This window comes from Phyllostomus discolor, chromosome 2, assembly GCF_004126475.2.
Source record: "Phyllostomus discolor isolate MPI-MPIP mPhyDis1 chromosome 2, mPhyDis1.pri.v3, whole genome shotgun sequence".
In the NCBI taxonomy this organism is placed as follows: domain Eukaryota; kingdom Metazoa; phylum Chordata; class Mammalia; order Chiroptera; family Phyllostomidae; genus Phyllostomus; species Phyllostomus discolor.
Window position 1 is genome coordinate 217129026 of NC_040904.2, and position 26432 is coordinate 217155457.

The 26432-nt window shown below is 57.3% G+C and overlaps 3 protein-coding genes across 5 annotated transcripts; 1 reads left to right on the forward strand and 2 right to left on the reverse strand.

Moving 5' to 3' along the window:
* Positions 1-19: 19 nt before the first annotated feature.
* Positions 20-2209, reverse strand: ODF3B (outer dense fiber of sperm tails 3B). Of its 2 annotated transcripts, XM_028533289.2 has the most exons (7): positions 2096-2209; positions 1570-1708; positions 1180-1383; positions 832-936; positions 562-683; positions 315-455; positions 20-162 (listed from the first exon to the last, which is right to left on the reverse strand). In XM_028533289.2, the coding sequence occupies exons 2-7, from the start codon at positions 1676-1678 to the stop codon at positions 73-75; spliced, it is 771 nt and encodes a 256-aa protein (XP_028389090.1). In that variant the 5' UTR covers positions 1679-1708; positions 2096-2209; the 3' UTR covers positions 20-72. The 2 variants fall into 2 exon arrangements, with proteins under 2 accessions (XP_028389090.1, XP_035875702.1); XM_036019809.1 differs by lacking the exons at positions 315-455; positions 2096-2209 and having other exon boundaries at positions 1570-2089.
* Positions 2210-14716: 12507 nt separating this feature from the next.
* Positions 14717-16693, forward strand: KLHDC7B (kelch domain containing 7B). The gene has a single exon (XM_028533290.2). The coding sequence runs from the start codon at positions 14755-14757 to the stop codon at positions 16588-16590; it is 1836 nt and encodes a 611-aa protein (XP_028389091.2). The 5' UTR covers positions 14717-14754; the 3' UTR covers positions 16591-16693.
* Positions 16694-17744: 1051 nt separating this feature from the next.
* Positions 17745-24514, reverse strand: SYCE3 (synaptonemal complex central element protein 3). Of its 2 annotated transcripts, XM_036019810.1 has the most exons (3): positions 24023-24514; positions 23514-23632; positions 17745-18052 (listed from the first exon to the last, which is right to left on the reverse strand). In XM_036019810.1, exons 2-3 carry the CDS (start codon positions 23620-23622, stop codon positions 17895-17897), a joined length of 267 nt encoding a protein of 88 aa, XP_035875703.1. In that variant the 5' UTR covers positions 23623-23632; positions 24023-24514; the 3' UTR covers positions 17745-17894. The 2 variants fall into 2 exon arrangements, with proteins under 2 accessions (XP_035875703.1, XP_028388788.1); XM_028532987.2 differs by lacking the exon at positions 24023-24514 and having other exon boundaries at positions 23514-23700.
* Between the last annotated feature and the right edge of the window lie 1918 nt (positions 24515-26432).

The following is a 26432-nucleotide window of genomic DNA, read 5'->3' on the forward strand; positions in this document are numbered from 1 at the left end:
CACAGAGAGGCGGACACAGTCTGGCTCCGGAAGCTTTGAGCAGATGTTGGTGGCGCCGCGCCCGTCGGCCCATCAGTCATCCCGGTTGGGCACGTTGGCCACGGTCGGGGCCAGATAGTCCGAGTGCCGGATCCCGAAGCTCCAGCCTCCAGGCTTCCGCTGCTGTGGGCCCGGGAGACTTGGCTGACCTGGCGCACCCGCCTGTGAGGCTCCGCGCCGGGACCCCCGTTCCCAAACCTCGGGCCTCGGACCCTCCACCCTGGGCCTGGACCCTCATTCCCCCGCATGTGACCCTGTCCCTGAACCCAGGTCACCTGGTCCACATTGTAGGCTGCGGGCCCGGGATTCATGCTGTTGTCTCTGGGGAGTGAAGTCCGCGGCAGCATCGTGAACTGAGGGGCCCGAGACTTGTAGACCCCAGGGTTCACCACGTGGTAGGCGCACGGACCTGGGGTCTGCGGGAGCGCAGAAGGGGCGCTGGGTCCGACTTCCACTCTCCGCTGTCCCCTGGCCCCCGCCCCTCCCTGGCTCTCTGCGGCCCGCCCGCAGCCCCTCCTTCACCTTGCTGAGGTCCTCGAAGACACTGCCCACCGCGCTGCGGCCGTAGATGGAGTAAGTTGGGGCCGAGACTTTACCGATGACGCGCGGGCCCAGGAGCGAGGGCACAGTGTAGGTCCCCGGACCTGGAAGCAGCCAGCGGCGGGGGTGGGGTGTCTTTGTAGACCGGCCAGGGTCTCCCGGCCTCTGGGAGTGCCGGCTGGTCCCAGCGCCTGGCGAGGGCTCTGGGTCGGGGCGGGAAGGGCGTCGGGGCCGGAACCTTCGCGGTCTCACCTGGCGTGTGCTGCTCCGTGTGGGCGCCCCAGGTTCTGGAGGCGATGGTGTGCCGAGGCGCACTGGGGTATGTCGCGTTCCCCGCTCGCTCCGGGAAGTACCTGCCTGTGGGGCGAGCCAGGGGTGTAGGCGGAACCGGGCTGGGGTTCTGGGGTTAGGCCCTAATCACTACAGGAAACCAAGCCACGATTTGTCAGAACCCGGTGGGGCTTGAAATTCTTTGGAGATCCGACGTGGGGGAGCCGAATTTGGAGCGCTAGGGTACCAAGGCTGAGTTGAGGATCAGGTGGGGGGTTTCAAGGTCAGCCGCCCTGGATCTAGGGAGGCTGGGGTCCGAGGGGTCCTGACCCGGTCCGGGGGTGAGGCTGGGCGCGGCCTGGCGTGGGCGGCCATGGATGGAGTAGGCGGGGGTGCAGTCGCGGCCGCGCATGGTCATGCGCGGCGGCACCAGGTGGCTGGGCCCGGGTCCTAACGAGGTCTGCTGCGCCGGGAGGCGGAGGCCGAAGGTGAAGGCCGGGGCGCGGGTCCGCGACGGATCGTGCAGAGTGTAGCCTGAGGGGTGTCTGAGCATCACCCTGGGCCCCGCCACTCTCGCCCCCGCACAGCCCCCCACCCCGTCCCCCCAGAATAGACCTCCCGCTCTCCTGCCTGCGGTACAGCGGCCCCCCTCAAGGCACTGGCCCCACTAGCTCCTTTCTCTCCACCCCCACCCCGCCCGGCCCCGCGCGGCGCTGGTACCCGTGTTGGAGGGCAGCTTGTATTTGGGCCCCGGGCCGCTGTGCAGCGCCGCGATGGGGCCGCGGGGCCGGTGCGGCCGCCAAGGACCGACCCAGACGTCTGAACCCATGGCGCGTCCCGTGCTCACGGCCTGCAGCACCTGTGGACAGAAGGTGGCGGCCCGGCCCCTCTCCCCAGACCCGCAGGGGACGCACGCCGCGGTCCCAGTCCGGGGGCGGGGCTCCACCGTATCCCAGGAGCCGGGAAAACAGACGCGAGCTTTCCCGGCTCGCGGGGTGGGGGGCTCGGGGCAGGGCCCGGGCTCCAGGGCCACCTCCCATCCCCTTCCCCCAAACCCAGTGAGTCCGGCAAGGGGGTGTGGGCCCGCGCCACGCCTGGACTAAACTCCAGGGGAAGGGAGTTCCCCCAGGGTTCCGGGGGCGCGGGACATTTTGAGGGCGCCGGGTGAAGGCACTGCGGGGGGGGGGGGGAGGCATTGGAAGCCTGGTGCCGGGAGGGGGTGCCCCCCTGAAGCCAATGCACTAACCTGCCCGTGAGGCCAGCGGGGTGCCCGGCTTCCCGCCCCCTCCTGGCCCAGCTCCCAGACCCCATTGTGTCCGTCCCGCCTCCTGGCAACCGGACTGGCCGCCCCGGCTCCGCCCTCTGCCCCCCGGCCCGCCCCCCGCACCCGCTCCGCACCGGCTCCGCACCTCCACCCTTGGCCTCTGGGTCTTGGAGCCCCGCGAGCAGGTAAGAGAATAAAAAACTTGAATAATACAAACGGCGTGCACAGTTTGTTGCTATGTGTAGAGAGAGAACTTTGCATCTATTTAAGTCCCTGGAATATTTGCACAAAATAATCATGGCGTGGGCTGGGCGCACGTGGAGAACCCCCCCCACCCACACACACGTGGGATGAAGAGGTACAGAGGACACACGATGTGATCAACAATCCTAAGCAAATGTTAAAAAAAAAAGCAAACGTAAGTAGTTGGAAATTAGCAAATTCCCTTTAAAAGCCCCTCAACCACCCTGGGGCAAAGAGAAATTCAAAGATGAAGTTTCAACCTATGCATGGAACTGCAAAGGTTGGTGCCTCCGGACCCAACTCCATGGGACGTAGCTAAATCTGCGTTCGGGGGCAAACAGAGCTTCAGATGAGTTCACTATTAGTGACGAATAAGTTAAATGGAAGTAACGTGTATCTCACACACAGCGGGAGAAAGGACAGTGACGTGAACTGAAAGAACGGGTCTGCTCTGCCCAGCCTGGCCCTCGCCGGCGGCCCTGGAAGAGAAATGGCGGGAGGGGGCGTCCGGCCCTCCCTCCACCGGGAACTCAGGGCCTGTGCCCAGGGCGTGCTGAGCTCTGGGGCCCGGGAGCCAGGGTGGACTGTGGGGGCCACTCTTCTGAGGCCTCCGTGGGGCTCTGAGGGCTGAAAGGGGGAGGTGTCATCTGCGGAGGGTTGAAAAAGCACTCAGAGCGCTGAAGTTGACCACGTGGTTTACAGGGTTTTTTACCCTCAGCCGAGGGCACTTTTTCATTGCTTTTTAGGGAGAGAGAAACATCGATGTGAGAGAGGCATCAGCTGGTTGCTTCTCGTAGGTGACTGGACCGGGGATCTCAGGTGCCCCAGTACCTGCCTGAACACCTGGCACCTAAGTTTGTACCCTGACCGGGAATCAAACCCACAACCTTTCAGCTATGGGGGATGCTCCAACCAACTGAGCTACACCTGCCAGGGCTAATCTGCTTTTCATTATCCTGGTGAGCCCAGCAATTCTAAAGAAGGTTGGAGGTAAAAATGGATATGTATTGGGTTGGCCAAAAAGCTTGTCCGGCCATTTTCCATAAGCTGGCTCTAATAGCACTTAGTTGTCTGTAACTTCACTCAAAACAGTTGTGTTAGATTGTATTGTGACAGCTGTTGTATCAGCGTGCATTTAAAAGAACATCAAAGTTGGTGGATTTTTGTGTAGCCATTTTAATATTGAAGATGGAAAATACACCACATTTTTGGCATATCATGCTTTATTTCAAGAAAGGTAAAAACGCAACTGAAACACACAAAGAGATTTGCTCAGTGTTTGGAGAAAGCGCTGTGACCGATCGAACGTGAGGAAAGAGGTTTGCGAAGTTCTGTGCCGGAGGCTTCTCCCGGGACGGTGCTCCGTGGTTGGGTGGACCGGGTGAGGTCGATAGTGATCCCACTGAGACATTAACTGAGAACAGTCAGCATCCCCCCCCCCCCCCCCGGGACATAGCGATGTACTCAAAGTATCCAAAGTGAATAAAGTTACTGGTGAAAATGAAAACTGTGTCTTTTATTTTACAGAAAAAAAACATGGACTTTTTGGCCAGCCCCATACTTCCCCAAACCTTTTGTTGGTCGAGTTTTAAGAGATACTGTGGATACTGCTGAGATTCAGTAGCATTTATGAAAGTTTCGAGTTGGCAATTTTTGATCATTTCCCCCTTAGTGAACATTATTACATTCTGTGTGGAAGCTCATTCAGAGGACTTCGGCTTCATGGTTGACAGGCTTCCCTTGGGCTGAGGACCTGGCGCCCGGGCCCTCCTGCGGCGACACCCTCCCCGCTCCGAGCGGAGGATCGGAGGTGAGCGGTGACACCAGAGCGACCGTAGCGAGGGAGAGGCCACATGTGCTCACTCCGTTCTGTGATGACCACCAGGAGTTTTCATTTGGGTTTTGTTTGGTGGTGCCAACTTTATTTCACATGTGAGATATTTTACTGAATTTGGATATTTTAAAATCGTTCGCCTGGGCAGGATGGCCTCCACCTTTCTGAGCAAAAGACCGGTGTTGGGATGCGCAGGGGTTCAGAGAGCAGAGCAGGCGGGGCCTGATGGGAGGCAAGTACCAGGGAGAGAGGAAACACCGGCAGCCCGCGGGCCGGAGCAGACCCGGAGATGCGCGAGAAGGGGAAACGTTTGGAGCGGCGAGCCTTTACGCACCCAGACCAGACACGCCCCGGGGAGGTTACGCTGCCGTGGAACCTCGGTTCCCAGACCTAACCCGTCCCAGAAGGCCGTCCGAGATGCGGTTTGTTCCAACACCGAGTCACACACGCAGACAGGGCGCAGTCTCTCCTTTGTCACCCGAGAGACCCTGACCTGTGGTGCGGGCAGCAGCGGGAAAGGGTCGTGGGGCAGAGACAACCAAGACGTGTTTTCCGTGACCAGCTTGGTCACGAACCCAAGTACCCGAGAGGGGAGGTGTCCGACCTCAGCGAGCCCGGAAGCGGAGGGAGAGAGAGGCGAACTCGTTCTGAACTTGAGCTTCGCACGGGGGTGGGTGGGCAGAAAGGGCGGGCGAGGAGGAAGGGGGGACCCCAGAGGCTTTGTCTTGTTGGGAGAAGGCCCTATGCGCCTTGTTTACCAGCGAAGGGGTGCAGAGAGCAGGGGAGGAGAGTGAGCAGCAGGGGAGCAGAGCCCAGCAGCGTTTCCAGACTGAAAGTCGAGACACCGGAGAGCGGCAGAAATGGACACAAGCCCCAAACCCATCCCCGGGTGGGGGTGGGGGTGGGGGAAGGAGAGGGAATGCTGTGAAGTTAGAAACGAGGTTCGATATGAGGAGTGAAACAAATGGGCCCTCACGCCCCTCAGGTGTGAGTGGGCAACAGGCCGCGGGAGAAGCAGCTGCAGCAGGAAAAGAAGAAGAAACGTCACTCACAAACCACGTGCAGGTGCATTTGTGTGCTGTAGCTGTGCCGTGCGTATTTTTTCAAGTTACTTGAAATGCACGCAAAGAAAATGGTTTTGTCCCCGTGTGGCATGCTTTTCAATCGATGCATTTGAAAGATCACATGTTAATCATGCTGAGGGAGGAAAGCAAGCAGCAGGGAAATTCCTGGGCAAGTGGGTAGGGAAACTGAGGCACGGTAATCAAACAAAGCCAAACGAATTGAATGACGTACACCCGGCCAGTGGATCACAAGACCATGTGTCCCCAAACCAAGGACACGGAGCGTGAATGGTTTATGCCTCTCTCCCCCGACCAGAGGATACTTAGCTTAACTCTTCCCGGCCCAGGAGATAGAGGACAGAGACCCAATTAGCGCCATTTGTGGAAGCTAAACCCAAGGACGGATGAAGAAGTCAGGGGAACAAGTACCAAAAACCCGCTAGAACCAGACAGACCCAAGATAAAGGTCAAACAGTAAAGCCGACCAGAGCATAATCCCGGACTCCTCCATGGTCTCAACTGGGTGCATCAGCCTATTAGAAACACACTTGGAAAGCTGGTGGATATTCTACTGACACCTTCCCCTAAGGTTCTCGCTTAGAGAAGAAAGATAAGACCCCCAAGGCAAACGCCCAGCCCAATGTGGGCTCCCTCTGGGCACACCCATGCCCTTCCTGGGCCTGAACTTTTTACTTGCTCCTAAACTCTGAGGGTCCCCAGGAGCCTTGCAGCCAGGGGGCAGGGGGCAGCAGCAGCTCTTCCGGGCCTTACCCCCCGAACCTGTCTCCAAGGCCCGTTTTCCCCCCGGCTTCCCCGTGAGCTGACAGCAGCCCCGCCCAGGCTCTCCCCTGCTGGTTCTAACTGTAGTCCTTCCTTTGCTTCACGGGCCCCAGCTTTAATAAACATCCTCTCAAAATCACCTGGACTCGTCGTGTGAAACCTTTCCTTCACAAGGTCAAGAACCCATGCACCACCAGCTGGCCTGAGGCAGACCCGCTCTGGGCCAGGCCATGTCTGGTGACAATGCAAATGCTGGAAAAGGGGTGAAACCCATTTCACCCCTAATTTCTCTTATCCAGTGATAGATACGTTCACTTTGAAACGCACGAGCATTTATTTTTTTCTTTCTGTTTATTTTCTGCCTTTAGTTATTCTTCCTTTTTTTAGACACTTAAAACCTTTTTCACTAGTGTCAGGCACCCCATGCCCATTTTAGAATTCCTTGGCCCAGTAAACCTCTAGGGCCATTTGTCAGCCCCTCCTGTGCCAACGGGCCTGCGGCACCTGCTCCTCACCTCCGGGCACCCTGGACATGCAGGAAGTTCATGCTTCCTGGGGGAGACCTTTGACTGGACTAATTCCTTTCTCTTCCCACCCTGGACGACAGTGCTGAGAAACGGCGAGTTTGTCTGGGGAGCCTCGGGGAGGCTGGTCCCATGAGAAGCGGCAGTGAGCGTGCTCCGTACGCCCGCTCCCTGGGCTCATGCCCCAGTAGAGCCGTGCACGCGTGTTGTTGCCTCAGCTTCGCTTTCCTAAGGGACCCACGCTCAGTCAGCTCGTTTCTCAGTCGTCTTTCTTTACTCATAACGGCATTTAAAGCTGTGGCCATGGGTTTTCCTTAAATACAGTTTTAATTATATCCGTGGTTGAGGATACACACCATTATTGTCATTAATTTAAAAATAGCGTGGCTCTTAAAAAATTAAACTCTCATGAACATCAGTGTGTGGGTGTTTTTGTAGACATTTTATTTCTCTGGGATTGGAATAAATGCCCAGGAGTGCTGTGGCTGGGTGGATGGTAAGTGTGTTTGTTTTTTAAGAAACTGCCCAACTTTTCAGAGTGTTGAACCATTTTACATTCCCCACCGTTTAACTTACTTTTAAAAATCCACATTATGCTGCTGAGAGCTGTCCACACTGTTGGTGTTGCCTTCATTAATTCATCTTCACTGCTTACAGTGGCAAGTACCAGCCAGTGTGATGAGGCGCGATGGGGTGCCACGAGTGAATTTCAGGCGTGCCTGGAGCTATTAATGGATATCCGTTTTCACGGGTATAAATTATGATCCCGTTTTAACAAAGCTACTTAACATTTGATATCCGTTCAGATCACATCCCTTGAACACCGTTTCTGTGCCCCACCCCCGACCCCGTAAACTTGCGTCATTTTGGAGGACGGTATGCACAGAACCCACCACCAGAGGGCGCTCTGTATACGCTGCGCCACCTGGCCCCTCCCCTCCTCTCCTTCCCATCAGTGGCACAATTTGTCTATTAGTTAAGATGTGTTTATTATCGGTGAAATCTTTTGTAATATTTGATAAGTAAAAGATATAGTTTTTCTTTTGATTTACTTTGTTCTTGTTCTTCACAAAATTTAAAACCAGTACCTATGGTGTGTGTGACTTCGGCCTTCCATACCATCGTCGTCGTCCCTGGGGCACCCCGCTCCTCCCGCTCCGGCACCAAATGCTCTAAAGGAAATTCGTGGTTTGTTTTGTTTTCCCAACTGTTACTTTTTCTGGTTTGCTCATTTGTTAACTATTGGTTGTTGACGCTAATGACTAGCCTAGTGACTCTCAGTTTCTGAGTTGTTGAGACGCGAGTGTAGACATTGCTTCCCCTCTCCAGGTGGCTTGGCTGAGAGCCCACGCATCTGGACAGAGCCGGCCTGCGGAGAGGTGGCGGGGCCTCGGCTGAGTGCGGTCCTGCTGCCAGCCCTCGGATGCACACCGCGCCTCTGGGGGCACACTCCTGAGCGCCATTCCCAGGCCTGCAAATTCTTTGATGCATTTCATGCTGCTTGGAGAAACCAGGTGTCCAGTCCCTATTGGGGGAACCTGCAAATGCATAATGTGATGAGTGCTCCTGGTGCCCCTCGCTGTGGGGGCTTCCATGATGCTTTTGGAACATCTGCTACTGGCCTATGATACGGAATAAAGGCAGTTGGAGGACTGTGTGACAATAGGCATCATTTCAACCGTTTGTAAGGGTGCAGCTCAGTGGCACAGAACCCATTCCCAGTGTGACGCGTGATCACCACTGTCTGTACGTACCCAGAGCTTTTCCATCTCCCCAAAGTAAACTCCGCACCTGCTGAATAGCAGCTCCCCCCTCTCCCCCGGGGCCCGATGACCTCGAATCTGCTGCTTGTCTCTGGGCATTTGCCTGCTGTAGGTGCCTCATTTAAGTGAACTTGTACAATGTGGGTCCTTCTGTGTCTGGCTTATTGCACTTAGCACAATCCACGGCTCATCCAGTGTATGTGCATACTGCAGTTTGTCCGTCTGTCTACGGACATTTGTTCTGGCTGTTGTGCACAGAGCTATGACAGTGTGTACGTATGCACATTTGAGTTCCTGTTTTCAGTTCTTTTGGCTATACGTCCTAAATTGCTGGGTCACATGATAATTCTGTGTTTGGCTTTCTGGGGACTTTCCACACCGTGTTCCACAGTGGCTGGATTGCTTCACATTCCCCCAGCCGTGTGCGAGAGGTCGTCTGCACAGCCCCAGCACTGTGACGAGCTCTTTCCTCTGCAGCTGTCTCGGTGGCTGTGAAGTGGGACTTCGTGGTTTAGGCTGCGTTTCCCTAACAAGGAATGATGTGGGGCATCTTTTCATGTGCTTACTGGTCATTAATATAGTTTCTTTCACGAAATGCCTGTTCAAGTCCTTGCCCATTAAAAAATGTGGGTTGTGTGTTTTTGTTGTTGAGTTGTGAGTTCTTTATACATTCGGGACACTAGGCCCCTCATGAATATTTGTATTAAACTTCACAGCCACTTTATCAATCATTATTTAAGTTTTTCAGTACCACATTTTAAAGTCATGTGAATGTTTTCTTCATCATTCCCATACTGTTGAATACTTACATTTTTTCATTATAAATCATATTGTATTTTCTTTTTTTTAAATAACTTTTTGTTTTGCATACACCTTTCCCCACATTAGATTAATTCCTTACAAGGTATGTTGGGTGTAATTATAAAATATGGGGTTTATATTTTCTAAGCCTCAAATATTATTCTAGATTTATTTCTACATAAAAATACATATATGCTCCTAACATGAATAGGGCTACATATTCTTTATTGTGTATCATTACACAGTATTATACAGTATCTCTTGCTTAAACAATTCCAATTATGGAGAAACCCTACATGTGATGGGGTTTGCTGTTCTGTACGATCTTATGCATATTAGCTGTCCACTGTATTTATCTTGGAATTATGTCTTCATTTCACTATGCTTTTCCTCCAGTAAACGTTTCAGAAAGTCAATGGTGGTGACTAGGGCACTGCTAGCTTTGCTGGGGCTCAATGACCAGGTTGTGGGGGGCTCCTGCGGGCAGGGCCCAGGACCAGGGGCCGCACGGACGTGCTCCCCCTTTAGGGCTCTCACACGCAGGTGCGGAGAGTTGCTGGCAGGTGGAGACAGCCTCATTCTTGTTTCGCTCACGTCCCCACCCAGGTGCAGACCCTCCTCACTCCTTGTGCAGGTGGTGGCAGGGTTCCCGCTCAGCAGGTGGTTGGAGAAGGAGCTCCTAGGAGGCTACCAACAGTCAGACCTGCTGGGGACCTGTTTTCTTGACTAACCTTGAAGGGATTTGCGGAATCTATGCTATCACAGCACAACAAGAGCAATGACTGATGTGCTGCTGAAGTCCCGGCCCCTTGCCAGAGGCGCATTTACTGTCTGGAAGGTTAGGGGGCAACCTCCCACGGCTCAGGAAGGGCGAATGTCCTTGGTCACCTTCCCAACAGCCCCCGCACAGGGCAGAGCTTCACCCCCGATCTGGACTTGACAAAGGGAAGTGTTTTCTTTCCATGGAGGACGGGACCAGGCCCTCCTGGGTCGCCTGTGTGTGCCTAGGACCCACCGCAGCCCTCGGCCCCTTGGGAAGTTGGTCGGGATGATTTCCTGGGCTCAGTTCCTCTCCGCCAGGCGGCCAGAGGTACTGCTCGGTGGACACTTGTCCTGTTCTCTGAAGCAACCTGCAGCTCAGAGCAACGCCCAGGTCTTTGGAAGCCGATGGGGCACGGCATGGCCCAGAGGGTGCATGCGGGGTGTCCTCTGCACCCCTCAAGGTATCGGGTCCCACACCGAACCAAGAGGCAGCAGAGCCTGGGAAGGAGGTCGAGGGCAGCGTCCACAAAGCCCACCCCCAACCTGAGGTCCACCTTAAGGCACGGGCCCCCTCCCCACCCTCTGTCTGTCACCTGATCTGCTCGGGGAGCCATGAGACAACCGACACACCTGAGGCTCAGCAGAGCCCAGGCTGGGTGCCAGGGACGCTCCTTGGCCGTCTCCTCGCTGCTGCGTCAGGGAGAAGTCCGTGTCCCAGAGGAAGGGACAAGTACATGCTGTGGGGGGCCCTGCTTCGTACCAGGGACTTCAGTCTCCTTTTCACGCCTGGGCCCCACCTGGCACCTGTCCCAAGAGTTACTCCTGAGATCAGTTAAGTGAGACGCATATGAGCAGACAAAGCTGATCCCCAGGCTCAGGGGGAGGCAGATGCCGGCCCACGGGCCCTCCCTGCCGGCCAGCCCTCGAGGGGCTCAGGTCCCCCAGAGGAGGTGGGAGTGGAGCGACTGGGCGCAGATGAGGGGAGGGGGGGGTTGAGATGGGACAGCCGGAAGTCAGGCTGACAGAATGCCGAGGGCCGGAGGAAGGTTCCTGAAGGACCCGGGCTGGCTGCGGGGAGCAGGAGAGAGCACGCGGGTGCGGCTGACACAGAGCTCTGCAGGGCGGGGGCGGGGCAGCTGGGCAGTCAGGGCGCCAAAGGTGCAGTGGGTGGCCCAGGAGGCTCCGGAAAGGCCAGCTGGGCTGTAACAAGCCAGGCCAATAAATAGGGAAATACAACTTCTTTTTCCCCTCTTGACAACTTAGAGAGTGGCTTTTAAAAACTATTTCATCTCTGTTGAACTCAGGTAGGAGACCGCCCAGAGGCTGGCTGGCGTGGGAGAGGGTAAGGGGCTCAGCCTTGACCCTCCCAGCCCCCTGCTATCTCCCGGAGAGAGCGGTGGCCGGGCCCCTCCGCACACCTGTGGAGGGCGCACCTGTCAAGCAGCCCCCTCCGTGCTGGACAGCGCTCGGTGTCTGCACCTGCGTCCTCCTCTCTCCTTAGTCTGCAGGCCTGGCTCAGGTGAAGGCCCCCCACCCCCCCACTGGCCCTCAGAGGGATCGTCTTCTTGAGTTTCTGGTAACTGTATCGGGGCTGCATCATGTTGCTAACGCTGCAGATACCATCTCCCTAAGGGTAACTCTTCCCCGCCAGAGCCCCTCTTCCCCCCAGGCTGGACCCAGGCACAGAGGAGGGACCCCGGGGAGTGGGTGGAGTTTGGGGTGTGAGGGTCTGTTAGGCAGAAGCAGGTTGGCCGGGGTGCCGGAACAGTGTTGAGGTACACTGCCATTTGCCACTGGAGCCTATGGCATGGGGTGCCAGGAGCTGGGTGGGGGTCCTGGAGAGGCCCCCCAAGTTCCTGGAGCTGTTGCAGATTGTCTTCTGATAGCTGCAGCTCGGCCCTACTGACAAACCCCCAGCCCTGGGTACAGGCACAGAGAGCCACCTCTTCCTGGGCCAGGACGAGCGACAGGCCCCCGGCACAGGTCCACCTTAACTGGGCAACCCTCTGGGCGGGGCGCAACCCTGATGCCACCTGCGCAGACGGTCCGGGTGCAGGGCAGGCTTGCACGCGGTGCGCACAAGCCTGCCGGATGCCCTGGCTCCTCACGCCGGGTTTGCAGCCCAGCACCATGATCCAGGGTGCCTCAGAGCCTGGTGGCTCCAGCTGGGGCTGGGGCTGGGACGGGGACGGGGACGATGACTGGGACAGTGCTGTGCTCACCCTGCTGGCGCTGGCTGTGGTGGCTGCCACGGCGCTGGCCTTGCACTGGTTCGGCTCTGGGCAGGACCAGGAGGCAGCAGGCCCCGAGTCCACAGGCCCCCGAGCGCAGCCTTCTCCGGCAGGAGGAGCCGGGCCAGCCCTGCCTCCAAAAGCCAAGGTCAGTGGTGGCGTCGAGGGACATAACTCAGGGCTGAGGAAGCCAGACCCTCCGGGACTCAGCCAGGGGAGTCCAGCTGCAGCAGGCATCTGGGACCACCAGCCCCCGGGAAGTGGAGATCTGACCACCACAGCTGCACCTCCACTCAAGACACCTGGCGAGGTGGCCGGTGCGGGGGCCCTGGGACAGCAGCAGGGTAACTCTACCCCAGAAGTCCCCCGAGGCGAAGCAAAGGAGCACCTCAGCCCAGGCGCTGCCCTCCTGGGTAGGAGAAAAGTAGGGGGGACGCCTGCCCCTCTCCTGATACACTTCACTCCCCGGAGTCCAGACAGCGAAGTGGAGGTACCGGTGGAGGCAGGAGGCACCCACGCCAAGGCGCTGGCTCACCAGGCCCCAGCCCACACGGTGGAACAGGACACCAGCTCCTGGAAACAAGGAGTGGGGCCGCCCCGCTCAACGGGGAGAGGTTCAGGCAGTCGGCGGTGGCAAGTGGGCGACAGCTCAGGAGATAGAGCCTGCCGCTCCCCAAAACTGGACCCCCTACGCCTGGGCACTGTGGTGAGTGTGTGGGATGCCGTGGATGCAGCCAGCAGCCTCTCTGCAGGTGCCCAGAGGCCCCCTCATCCCCAGGAGCTGCCCCCACCAGACTCTGTGCAGACCGGGCGCCTGGCAGATGGCTCAGAGAGGGGATGCAGGAAAAGTGGCCCCCAACCAGCCCCAGTTTTAGCTCTGGATTCAGGGGCCAAAGCTGGTGAAAGCAGTGAGGTTGGGCCTGGGGCCCCCAGGGAGTTTCAGGGGTCCCCACCCTCAGAGGAAGGCTGGCCCTGGGCAAGGAGGGAGGTCCTTGTCACCAGGAGCTTCAACCAGACCTCAGGCTCCGTGGGCCCACGGCCAGAGGAGCAGCAGTGGGGACGCCCACTCTTGTTCCAAGGACAGGAGACCACAGTGGCCTCCATCATGGAAAAGGCTGGGGCCTCTGGAGACCACTCTTTCTTTAGCTCAGGGCCAGGCAGCACAGAAAAGCAAGAGGCTCACAGTGTTGGGAAAGGGGGAGGATCGCAGCGAGGCCAGGGGGCACTGAGCAGAGGGCAGGGTGCTGGCAGTCTGGACACAGGGAAGCCAGCTACAGACAGCCTCAGCTGTGCCCCCTGTCCATCACCTTCAGTCACCACCCCCCTATGCACCAGTAAGTCCACCTCACCTTCAGCTAACTCAACAGAAGCACATCCCCACCGAGACCTCTTACCTGCAGACTCAGCTCCAGCTGCAGCCCCAGCTATAGCCCCAGCTATAGCCCCAGCCCCAATTGCATCCCCAGCTGCAGCCCCAGCCCCAGCCGCAGCCCCAGTACCAACTGCAGCCCCAGCCCCAGCCGCAGCCCCAGTACCAACTGCAGCCCCAGCCCCAGCCGCAGCCCCAGTACCAACTGCTTCCCCAGCCCCAGCCGCAGCCCCAGTACCAACTGCAGCCCCAGCCCCAGCCGCAGCCCCAGTACCAACTGCAGCCCCAGCCCCAGCCGCAGCCCCAGTACCAACTGCAGCCCCAGCCCCAGCCGCAGCCCCAGCCGCAGCCCCAGTACCAACTGCAGCCCCAGCCCCAGCCGCAGCCCCAGTACCAACTGCAGCCCCAGCCCCAGCCGCAGCCCCAGTACCAACTGCAGCCCCAGCCCCAGCCGCAGCCCCAGTACCAACTGCAGCCCCAGCCCCAGCCGCAGCCCCAGTACCAACTGCAGCCAGCCCCAGCCCCAGCCGCAGCCCCAGTACCAACTGCAGCCCCAGCCCCAGCCGCAGCCCCAGTACCAACTGCAGCCCCAGCCCCAGCCGCAGCCCCAGTACCAACTGCAGCCCCAGCCCCAGCCGCAGCCCCAGTACCAACTGCTTCCCCAGCCCCAGCCGCAGCCCCAGTACCAACTGCTTCCCCAGCCCCAGCTGCAGCCCCAGTACCAACTGCTTCTCCAGCCCCAGCTGCAGCCCCAGCCTCAGCTGCAGCCCCAGCCCCAGCCTCAGCCCCAGCCCCAGCCGCAGCCCCAGTACCAACTGCTTCCCCAGCCCCAGCTGCAGCCCCAGTACCAACTGCACCCCCAGCCTCAGCTACATCCTCAGCCCCAGCTGTAGTCTCAGTCACTACTTCAGCACCAGCCCCAGCCCCAGCCGCAGCCTCAGCCACAACTTCGGCCCCAGTCCGAGCCACGGCCCCAGCTGCAGCCCCGGCCCCAGCCCCATCCCCAGCTCCTGCCCCAGCTCCAGGTCCTGCCCCAGCCCCAGCCGGAGCCCCAGCCCCAACTTTGGCCCCAGCCCCAGCCCCAGCCCCAACTTTGGCCCCAGCCCCAGCTGCAGCCTCAGCCACAACCTCGGCCCCAGTCCGAGCCACGGCCCCAGCTCCTGCCCCAGCCCCTGCCCCAGCTCCTTCTCCACCTGTAGCCCCAGTCCCAGCTGCAACCCCAGCCCCAGCCCCAGCCCTAGCCGCAACCCCTGCCCCTACTGGTAAGTCAATGCCTGCATGTCAGGAGCCTAGTGTGGCTATCTGCAAGGGCAACCAGGAGGGGCAGATCTCAACTAGCTGGGGAAACCTTATTTCAATGGTTCTTAGGAGTCACCCCTTCCCCAGGCAAGAGAAGCCTCAAGGGACAGCCCAAAGGGCAGCTCGGGAGAGCTCTAGAGAGCCCAGCACTCCCACAGCCTTGGAGAACGTGGAGCCTGGTTCTCCCTCTGAAAGGGCCACTCCGGGTCTCAAGGACGGGCAGGACTCCCCAGCTGAGATGGCCACAGGGGCAGGCACAGGGGGCCTGGCTGAGGCTGGATGTCAGCCACAGCAGAGAAGCTCCGAGACAAACGAGGCTGCAGTGCCCAGGGCCCCATCACGGCTGCCTGAGAAGATGAAGCCTGGGCCTGCACCGCCCCCCACTGCCAGGGCAGACCCACAGCCTGTCCCCAGGCCTCGGAAACGCAGCATGTGCGAAATGGAAACCTCCAAGAGCTCTGAGCAGAAGGTCAGCCAGGCGGCCCCAGGAGAGGTGCCAGGGGAGAGGCCCAGCCCTGTAAGCAGCAGGGGTGTCCTCACGGAGAAACAGAAAGAGGCCCGCAAGCTCATGGTGTTTCTGCAGAAGCCTGGGAGCTGGGGGGTGGTGGAGGGGCCCCGGAAGCCCAGCTCCCTGGCCCGGGAGGCTGCCTTGGCAGCAACTCTGCAGCGGCGGCTAGACCTGGGCAGCTGCCTCGATGTACTAGCTTTTGCCCAGCGGCACGGGAAGACTGGCCTGGCCCAGGAGACCTATGCCTTGATGAGTGACAATCTGCTGCACGTGCTGGGGGACCCGAACCTCTACCGGCAGCTGAGTGGGACCGACCGAGAGCGCATCCTGAGCCTTCGGACTGGCCGGGGCCAGGCCGTGCTGGGGGTCCTCGTGCTGCCCAGCCTCTACCAGGTGAACCGCTCAGGGCTCACAGGGGGCCCTCACATGGAGGAGGCTCCTGCCGCCGGTCCTGCGCCCCTACCTCCCCCATCGCACCTGCACGTGTTCAACCCCCAGGAGAACACCTGGCGGCTCCTGACCCAGGTGCCGGAGGAGGTCCCGCTGCGGGGCTGCGGTCTCTGCACCATGTACAACTACCTGTTCCTGGCGGGCGGCATCCGCGGCTCTGGTGCCAAGGCCGTCTGTTCCAATGAGGTCTTCTGCTACAACCCGCTGACCAACATCTGGAGCCAGGTGCGGCCCATGCAGCAGGCCCGGGCCCAGCTCAAACTGGTGGCCCTGGATGGACTGCTCTACGCCATTGGGGGCGAGTGCCTGTACAGCATGGAGTGCTACGACCCCCGCACAGACACCTGGGCCTCGCGTGCGCCCCTCCCCGCGGGCACCTTCCCTGTGGCACACGAGGCCGTGGCCTGCCGTGGCGACATCTACGTCACCGGGGGCCACCTCTTCTACCGCCTGCTCAGGTACAGCCCCGCGAAGGACGCGTGGGACGAGTGCCCCTACAGCGCCAGCCACAGGCGTTCCAGCGACATGGTGGCACTGGGGGGCTTCCTCTACCGCTTCGACCTGCTGCGTGGCGTGGGTGCTGCCGTCATGCGCTACAACACGGTGACGGGCTCCTGGAGCCGAGCCGCCCCCCTGCCCCTGCCGGACCCGGTCCCGCTCCGCTGCACCGTGCTGGGCAGCACCATCTACTGCCTCAACCACCAGGTCACCGCCACCTTCACGGTCTCCGAGGGGACTGCCCAGTTCCAGGCCAAGGAGCTGCAGCCCTTTCCCCTGGGGAGTAAAGGGGTCCTCTGTCCATTCATCCTGACTCTGCCCCCCAAGGACCCGCTGCAGACTGCCCTCTGAGCCACTTCGCACCAGGACTGCAGCTGCTGTCTCCATGCAGACTGTGGTGGGGCTCTGAGGCCAGGGGGGCACAGGGAGGTGGCCGCTCTTCTTTCTGGGGCAACCTTCCTTTTCTGTTATAAGCCTCATGCTTTCCCTCCCCACTTCCCCTCCTGCGAGAGAGCCCAGGCTCCCTGAACCTGTGAGCTGGTCGCTGGGTGTCCCTACCACACCCGCGTCCTCCTGCCTGTGTGAGTGAGTCCTGGCCCCAGCGCCTCAGCTCACTCACACGAACCCTCCTCGAGACAGCGGGCTCCCACAGCCGGGCTCCCCTGCCACAGCACCAAACACACTGCCCGCACCCCAAGGACCTGGACTTGGCTGGCTGAGGAGTCAGCGACTGCTCAGCCCAGGAAGGAGATGGCTTCCTAGGGCTCAAAGCCAGGCAAGGGGCCCACGAGGGGCTGGGAAGAGGAACAGGAGCAAAGAAGCCCCTGGGAAAACACCCTTGCATCTGGGATTTTCTGCCCGTCCTGAGGCCTTGGGGACCCTGGCATAGCCATCCCCAGAAACAACTCTGAGCTCTCCTTTGTCAGGTTGGTCTTCGGGGGCCCGGAACCCTTGTCTGTGACCCTGTTCTGTTGTCTGCAACGCCTGCTCATTACCCAGCCCAGGCCTGGCCGGGACCCCTGGGTCTCATGCCCTTCTGCAGCCTTGTGGGGTCTCTCCCACATGCTCAGCCCCTCCACTTCCCACCCCACTTCCCACCAACCCCCTTCTTAAATGGGACCTGGGCTGCACCCTAGCTCTGTCTCTCATTAGCTATGAGGACTTGGGCAAGACACCTAACTTTGTGCAACACCATGTGATGTGGGGACAATGGACATGTCACTCATGAGAATTGTGAGAACAGGTCACATATATGAGCACCTGGCGCAGCCCAAGGTACATAACAATAGTGTTGCCCTTGACCCACTTTGGAACCCTCCACAGGAAGGTAAATAAATCTGAATCCGGCTGCCCGGCCCACCCTCTGACCTGGTTTGTCCCCAGCTGTCCTTTTTGCTTTTCTTTCGGTGCTTGGTGCTAAATACGCTTAATTCACTGGCAGCATCGGCATCTCACACTTCCTGTGTTTTGTTCGTGGCGGGGAGGGATGAACAGGAATCATCAGGTTGTGCTTGAAAATAAGTTTATAGAGAAACAAGTGCTGTGCACACAGCTGTGTATTTGGGTCGCTGTTTCTCCACCAGGCAGAGAAGGCTCCACCCCCCAGTGACTCAGCACATAGGCAGACAGCGGCCTGGCGGCAGTGGGGTGGGGGCCTACTGCGTGCGCTTGGTCTCACTGAGCAGCTCTTGCCAGTTCTTCTCCATCTCTTCCTTGCAGTTGAGGAAGGCGTCCTCCAGCCGGCGCATGGCCTCTGCCAGCGTGGGGTTGGTGCGTATCACCACCATGTCATAGGCCATCCACGTGGCCTGCACTGCAACAACCAGACAGGCTCTGGTCAGGCCACAGGGTGGGGCTGTGGCTTTAGAGCACCCCGGGGCCCGGGCCTGGCTGAGTCACCCAATTATTCTATGGAGAGAAAGCTGGTCAGATACTTGTTACAGGGCTCACAAACCCCCTATTAAAACTCCTCCCTGCACAGAGCAGCAGCGAAGCTTCCCTCATCTCACGCAAGCCTTACCTTCTGGGTGCATCAGCCCATGGCACTACAAGCCTGGAGACCCTTCTGCCAGAAAATGCCAGGAAAAATTAGAGCAAACACAGGTCCCTACCTACCCACAGTTCACAGCTCTTGGGTGCAAGCAGGCCTCAAGGAGTGATAACACCCACCAAACTCAACTGCGTGCTCAAGTAGAGCTGACCACTCCCTCCTGCAAGGCCCTAAACCTCAGGTGGTTGTGCTCAGTGGCCTGGGATGCCTGTCCACCTCCACCTGGGCACCTCCGGACTTTCATTAAGACCAGTCCAGAGCTCCTCCTTCTGGCAAGTCTTGCTGAATCCACGTTGGGTGTCCTTTGCTGCTCTCCACTGCACTGTCCAACTTTCTTGTTCTTTCCCTCTGAGGGCAACTGGAGGGCAGCGTCCCCCAGGCCTATAGGTGAACGCGTGCTGCTGGCACTGACACCCCACGTCCACACCCTTCCCTCTGCAGTCCCCACCCCATTGCCGTGGCTCTACCTTCTAGAACTACAAAAAATAAAGGTCCTAGCTTTTCTGCATGACAGGGAGAAGTTGTTAGACAAGTTATGTGCAATATCTCAGCACAGAGAAGGCCAGCGATCCTTGAACTTCGGGAAGTGTGGCAGTTACCCTACGTAGCAGCCGGAGCTCAGATGGAGTCAGACTTTTCCTCCAGCTCAGCACTTGCCGGCTGTGTGACCTACGACAGTGACTCAGAATTGCTCCCCTTGGCCTTCCATCTGTAAGGGACAGAGAGGGTCCTAATCTCGGCTCCCTGTGAGGATTAAATGAATGATAGTAAACTGCCTAGTATATATCAGGTGCTCAAGAGAGAATAAACTCTTACTACAAAATAAGTAATTGAGGTATGTAGGGCAAAGGGTTAAGGTAGGTAAGAAATTACAATGCATAGGAAAAAACAGCTCACAGAAATGGATTTCACATAAACCTACGTAGCAGCTGGAATTCCAGCTCTGCATTTCCTAAGGCCAAAGCACAAAAGAAAACACACTTAGATACAAAACTCAGTGACGATAAAATAAAAAGTCCACTGTGTAAGACACTTTTATCCTGAGAAAAACGGTCATATAGGTATATTTCGTAAGAAGTGGAATGCAGCTGGAAACACCCTTGATTATGGTGATGGTGAGCCCTCAGCTTAAACATGAGGTGAAAGAAAGAGAAAGCTGGCAGCACAGCACCGGAGCACCGGCAGAAAAGGCAGTTCAACGAGACACCAACACACTGCGGCAAGCGCACAGCCCTCTTCTGATCGATCCAAGGAAAGGTATTTATCACAGAACAGGAAGGACTCATAATCACCGGACACCCTCTAGCCACGTATGCCTCTTGAGCTTTTCCCTCCCTCAGTATTTGTTGAAGCCTTCCTTGGGCAGCACCTCGCTAAGGCAGCCCGCGCAACACAGCGGTAGGCAGGACAGACGCTCCCCTGCCCTCAGGGAGTGCCTATGGCAGTTGCAGTGGGAGGAGACGCAAACACATGGGACAATCCCAAACGGTGAAAGGCGCCGCGCAGGAAATAAGCAGCATGTTGACAGGGAGATGGGGTGGGAGGAGCCTTATTACAGACCAGGTGGTGAGGGCAGGCCCCCTCCATGGATTTGAGGTGAGGTCTGCAGAGTGGCAAAGCCAAGGTCATAATCTGCGAAGGGGCCTGAACAGCACATGTTCCGAGAGGCTAATCAGGGCTCGCCCTGTACCCTCCGATAACCTGCTGGGTAGGACCAAGATCCACACACAGAAATTAAGAAAAAATGGTTAAGATGTGCACTGTGAACTGTGAGGACTAAGAAGGGCTCCTGGGAGCTATCCGGGATTAAAGAAGAAAAAAGAGAAAAAGAAAAGCCGAGCCTAGCACTCCTTTCTGCCCTGAGTCCTCGCCCTTCCAGCCGCCCCCGCCCCCGCGCGGCGAGGCACGGCTTCCCGCCGCCCTGGCGGCCCTTAAAGAGGAGTCCCTGGGATCCTGTTCCAGCCAATAGGGCCGAGGCTCTCCCCACCCAATGGGAGCAGCCACATGCTGGCCAATCGGGGCCCGGGGGCGGGGACTTCCGTCCAAAGCGTCCGCTCCCCTGCGGCTCCCAGGAAGCACTTTCCTCCGAGGAGAGTCGGTTAGGTTTCCCGGGCGGGGGCTGGGCCTGCGCTTGCGGCTGGGGCCGCGGCTGCGGCTGGAGCGCGAAGAGGACTCCTGAGCCAGCGGCGCCAGCTGTTTTCACACTTTCCGCGGCGGTGCCGGTTCCACAGCTCTGCTGCGTGGCTGCGGAGCTGCCTGTTTGCACTAACTAAAGTTTCCTTGTCCACTGCTCCCCAGAGTGGCGTTTGGATTGGTGACAGTGACCCCTGAGGGACAGCACCTGGACACAAAATTTAGTAAAGGATGGGGCTGAAGTGTCCCCAAACTCTGTGTGGGAGATGGGAGGACTGACTAGTGACGCAGCGAGGTTGCCTTTGCCCCGAGGGCCTGGCAAGTGGGAATGCGCGACCGGGAGCACCGCGAATGAGAGCGGGGCGGGTGACGGAGGGTGACGACAGGCCTGGACGTCACAGTCCGCAGGCTGATTTACACCATCGGGGAAAGAGACCAAGCGGCACTTAAAAACGTAGATGATGTTCTACCTCCCCGAACCTCAGGTCCCAGGTAATCTTACAGAGGAGTTCTTACCAAATTTCGGAAGAAGAGTTAATGCTTACGTAAGGCAAGTGATTCCAGAGATTAGGAAGACTGGTGACCTCACTAGGTGGACTGGTGCAGCTTTTAAAGAAAAGTATTTTATAGAAGCCTTTTATTTATATTGTAGGACATTTGAGAGTAGAGATAAACAAAAATAAAAACATAATGTTCTCCTAGCTGGTTTATTCTAAAACCAAAGGCCATATGAGAAGAATCACAGATTTCACATGAATGTAGATGTGAAACCCTAACTGTAACATGAGCTAGTCAAATCTAACAGTGCGTGAAGACAATGTGTTATGATTGGGCAGAGTTTGTAAAAGAAATTCAAGGATGGTGGAATATCAGAAAACCAGTCACTCTAATTAACCACAGTAATAAAAAGAAGGAAATCATAAGAATATCTCACTTAATGCAAAAGAGGCAGTTAAAAAAGTTTACCTCTTTTTAATTTTAAACAATCAAACTCTAACAAATTATGAATAGAAGGAGACATCTTTTACTCACCAAAGGCAATATACCAACAACTAGAGTAAACATTACACATAACAGAGAAACTGTGGATACATCCCCTATAAGACTGGTATCAAAAAAGGATACCTCTAATAATGTTACTGGTGTTGGAGATGCTGGTAAATGGAATAGAAAAAAAAGAAATAAATGGTGTAAGGATTGGAAGGTAAAAGAGAAAACTATCAGTTTTTGTAAATTGTAAAAATGTACATGAAAGAATAAAGGCCTAATAACTAAGTCAAATCTTTTTTTAAAAAAGTAAAAGTTAAAGGTGGGGAACAAGCCCTACTCGATATCAAGACAACTTATAAATCCCTATTTTGAAAATAGTATGGTACAGACAAATAAACCAATGGAAGAAAGTAGTAAGCTCAGAGATAAACCTAAGGATTTATGGAAATTTAGTACACGATGAAATATCAAAAATCAATGAAAAAGGGTAGTGTACCCCAGCTGTATTAAAGATATAAATACGGAAGATAAAATTACACTTATAGATCAAAATTTAGCACTCCAATGTCTCCCTCTCACTTAGACAAGAAAGGTCAACTCCTTAGCTTGGAACTGTAGACATTTCCCACCTTGCAGCCTCTTCTTTGCTTGGCCTACTACCTTGTGAGCCCTGCACTGATCTGGCTCCTTGACGACCCCAGGCTTTCCCTCACGACACCGGCCTTGACCACCCCTCCTGCTGGATGGCCCTCCTCTCTACCCACACACATCCCCCCATCTGCCCAATCTCTACTCCTGTCCCAATGCTCTGTGTAGAGCCTCCACTGCCTCCCCAGACAGCCTCTCTTTTTCCTCTGCTCCCTTCCCGGTACTTGGTGTACTCCGTTAGCATTTGCCGGATTTTGATTTTAATATAAAATTAACATGGGTTTTAATTTTAATTTATATATTTAAATTATAATTAGTCATGTCGATGACTGTTTCTGGCTTCCACCCACTTCTGTAATGAATGAGCATCTCTTCAACTTTATATTCCTAGAATAACACAGAGTAGATGCTCAGCAAATGCTGCTAAATAGAATATTTAATTAGATGGAAGGAATTATATACCTCATAGAGAAAATGAATCACAGAAGTTTTTTAAAGGGTAGTTTTAAAAAATATAAAAAATTTGCCCTGGCTGGTGGTGCTCAGTGGATTGAGCTCCAGTTTGTGAACCAAAGGGTCACCAGTTCAGTTCCCGGTCAGGGCACAAGCCTGGGCTGCGGGCCAGGTCCCCAGTAGGGGGCGCATGAGAGGCAGCCACACGCTGATGTTTCTCTCCTCTTTCTTCTTCCCTTCCCTTCTCTAAAAACAAATAAAACCTCTTTAAAAATACAAAGAACTTTCGAGTACACAGGCAAAAATATGGCAAACATTTCCAGATAGAAATTTTCTGAAGCATGTAATAAATGGAGATTATTTTCAAATTAATAATGTCTTTAAAATATTTTTTTCATTTGAATAGAGTATGCATCCTTTCTAAAATTTGTTTTACATTATGATTTTCTCTAGCAAAACTTAGGCTCATAAACTATAAGAATTACACATGTCCTTGTAATTTGTAAGGTAAAGAGCAAGTGAGAGAAATTACAAGGGTGTTACCGCCACTGCGGGCTACCACTTAGTGGAAGCGCGGAATACGACGGCAGGCTAACACTGTGCAAAAGCGGAGACATTCGTTCAACCCCGGGCCGCGCCTGCCCCCCACGCCTCACCCGTGTTGGCACTAGTGGCCGAGTCGCGCGCGGGAGAGGGCGCCAAGGCTGCGCACAGGGGCCGCGTTTGCCGCTCGCTGCGGGCCGGGGTCGGGGCCGGGGCCGGGGCCGGGGCCGGGGTCGGGGCCGGGGTCCGCACTGCGCGCGGGCACCGTCTCCGCCCGCAGCAGGACCGCAGCCCCTCCGCAGGCATGAGGTGCGGTGCGCGGAGCAACCGGAAGGCGGCGCTCAGCGCCGGGAGTCCAACTCTGGGCGCCCTGGGGACACCGGGGCGGGGGGCGGGGGGAGCCGGGGGGGGGCGAGGTCCGGCCCGGCAGGGGCGGCGGGGGCGGGGGGCGGCCTACCGGAGATCTTCTCCATCTCCTCCAGGACCTTCTCCAGGTCCTTGTTCAGGTCCGACAGCATTCTCAGCATGTCGTCGTAGCTCCTCTCCCCGGGCTCGGACGCGGCCATCTGGGCGGGGTGCGCAGGAAGCAGCGGCGTGACCCCCCCCCCCCCCGCCACGACCTCTCGGCCCCGGCTCCTCTGCTCACCCCCCCCCCGGGGAGGCCCACGCCGCGCCCACGCCGCCCCCCCCCCCCCGCGAGGTCACCCTCCGGCCCCTGCCTTCCCGACCTGGGGGTCACTGGCCCGGACCCACGGTGTCTGCCCCCGGAAGGGACACGTAAGGCCCCAGCGGGAGTCCCAAGGCCCGGTCAGTGCTCGGGCGCCGCCAGGGAACTGGATGCTGCCCTTGCGGGGGGCGGGGAGGTGGCTGCGGTGAGGGGCGGGGGTGGGCACGAGGCGCGGGGCACAGCCGGGGCCAGGGCGCACCCGGGTCGGAGCCCTCGGGCGGGGGGCCGCCCTCGCTCACCTCCTGCTCCGCCAGCGCGCTGCCCACCGGCTCCGGCCTCGTCCGCTCCTCCGCCCTCTCAGGGCTGGGGCCTGAGGAGGCGCCTCCGAGGGGAGCCCCGCCCCTTTCTGTTACCAGGCCCGCCCCCGGAGCGGGCCTCTTGTCCTCATTGGCTGGCACTCTTGGGGCACGGAGGGTGGGGCTGCGAGCGTGTGGCTGTACCAACCCGGCAGGTCGGCACGCGCACCTCGAGGCCTCATTGGCTGGTCTCCAGCGGAGAAGGTGGAGCCATCCCAGGGCGGGAGAGGTTTTCACTGGTGGGCGAGGACAGCACCGCCTTCACTGGGATCCTTCCCACGTGGTGCTGGAGGGAGACTCGCTGGGGCCGGTAAACGCGCAACAGTGTACGCATGATGTGCTGTAGACCTGGGTACCTGATACCTGCTTTATGAAGCACCGTCACCTCAATAAATTCGATTTTTTAAAAAGGTCTCAGAACGAAAACAGGCCTCAGTGGGCCTTGGCGGAGGAGGGGTGAAGCCGAGGGAGGGCGGAGCTGGGGTGAGAGGTCACTCGTGTCCTGAAACTGGTGCTCCTCCTCTTGTCTCTTCGCGGGTGTGTGTGGCCCTGCGCCCAGGGCCCTGCCTGCCCGCTGCGCCGTGGCGTCACCGTGTCCAGGGCAGCACTTGGCACGGCAGGTGCTAACAAACATTTGCTGAATGAATAGCTGGGTGCCTGAGCATTTGTGGTCTTCATAACCCCCACACGTTGCTGTCATTGTTGCATCCTAAGTCCTAACAGAGGAGGAAGCCGAGGCTCAGGGAGATGAGGCAAGTAGGGCCCAGGTACCAGCCGCTGGGAAGGGAAGCATTGCTTCCAGCCCAGGTCTGCCGGGCGCTGCTGGCCTCGGGGCAGTAGAGGCACGGGTCGCCAAGCAAGGACAGGGAGAAAGCTCTTGGCCTATGAGAGGGTGCACATACAGCTGTGGCCGGGAGGAGGCTGAACAAGCTGTCTTTGTTTAGAGGGGTACGGGCCCCTTAGAAAGGCAGTAAGCAGAGCAGTGGTGTGGGGAAGAGGCCTCTCAGGGAGTGTGGAGATGGAGCCGGCTGTTGCTGTTGTTTGGATGAGTAATGATGGAGGAGTGGGCAGGGGAGGTGGTGGTCATGGTGGAGGGAAGTAAAACTAGACCCGGCTTGGGACGTGGCCAGGTGAGGGAGAAGGTAGGAATGGGTTGGAATGGGTTAGTGGCTGGAGTGCGACACCACTGGCTGAGATGGGGGAGAGGCGAGAGGCCAGTTCGGAAGGTTGTTAACTTCATATTTAAACACCTTGTGTTTGACATTCTTGATGAATCTGGGACCCACTAAATTTTCTCTCAGGGATTCCAATCCTTAGTCCACTGATTGCAGAGCAGAAAAAACAGCTAGTGTTGAGCCAGACCATTCTGGGCACAGAGCCAGTCCCCACCTATCTATTGAAGAGGCTGCTGCCTGGGCCTCGCACCCTCCACTTTGGTCCTCAAGTTGTCCCTTCCCACCTGTGAGTCACCCTGCATACTTCCACTCCCTCTGCCATTTGCTTGGACTGCCCAGAAAAACACAAGTCAGAAATAACTCTAGTGGGCAGTGAAGTTTGCCAGGCTGAGGAAGGGCACGGGACTCCAGACAGAAGATTCTGTGAAGGAACAGGCAAGGGATGGATGAGCCTACCAACTTCAGCAAGTGTGGTTGGGGCTCAGGGTTCTTGGGGAGTGGCAGAGGACACAGAGAGAGCTGGAATGTGAGGGGCCTGGAGGTGGCTTCTCAAGCATGTCCCAGGGCCCAGGCCCAGAAGGGTGGGCTCTCAGGGAGCCCACAGACGTCAGTCCGGTCTGTCCATGCCCTTGTGCATCACACTGGGTAACCGTTCACCAAATGTTTCCTTTATAGCCTGGACTCACAGCTAGACTACGTTTCCCAGCCTGTCTTGCAGTGTGAGTCCAGGCCAGTGGGATGCAGGTGGAAGTGCTCTGTGTCACGGTCAGGCCAGGCCCGGCCCATCCTGCATCTTGTCTCCTGTACCTGCTGGAGGCTAATGTCTGAGGCAACTTGGGAACTAGCTGAGAAAGCCAGAGGCTCTGTCAGTATGTCTTTGAACAATGGTCTGGAGCAGAGTCTGTCTCAGCCAAGTGAGCAGGAGTTAAACCTCTATTGAGATTTCAGGGTTTGTCTGTTATGACTGCTAGCCCTAACTAGCACAGACCTGCAAACCCAGAGGGCTCAAAGGGCTTGTTTGGGTGCGGTGAGTTGTCACCAGAAGTTTACCCGCTGGTTGTGCATGATGGTTTCTCTTATCTTAACCAAGGACAGATAAGATAACTTTGGCTGAATTTCAACATTAATCAAAAGCCAGTTGAGCCCTAACTGGTGCGGCTCAGTGGATTGAGCGCCAG

What these genes read in the sequence shown, in the direction of transcription:
- ODF3B (XM_028533289.2), bottom strand. Translation starts at nt 1,678, where the DNA reads ATGGGTTCAGACGTCTGGGTCGGTCCTTGGCGGCCGCACCGGCCCCGC. An exon ending in CAAGCTGCCCTCCAACACGG is followed by an intron (nt 1,384 to 1,569) that starts GTACCAGCGCCG and finishes GACACCCCTCAG; the next exon opens with GCTACACTCTGCACGATCCG. An exon ending in CACGGAGCAGCACACGCCAG is followed by an intron (nt 684 to 831) that starts GTGAGACCGCGA and finishes GGCTGCTTCCAG; the next exon opens with GTCCGGGGACCTACACTGTG.
- SYCE3 (XM_036019810.1), bottom strand. Translation starts at nt 23,622, where the DNA reads ATGGCCGCGTCCGAGCCCGGGGAGAGGAGCTACGACGACATGCTGAGA. An exon ending in GGAGATGGAGAAGATCTCCG is followed by an intron (nt 18,053 to 23,513) that starts GTAGGCCGCCCC and finishes TGGTTGTTGCAG; the next exon opens with TGCAGGCCACGTGGATGGCC.
- KLHDC7B (XM_028533290.2), top strand. Translation starts at nt 14,755, where the DNA reads ATGCCTGCATGTCAGGAGCCTAGTGTGGCTATCTGCAAGGGCAACCAG.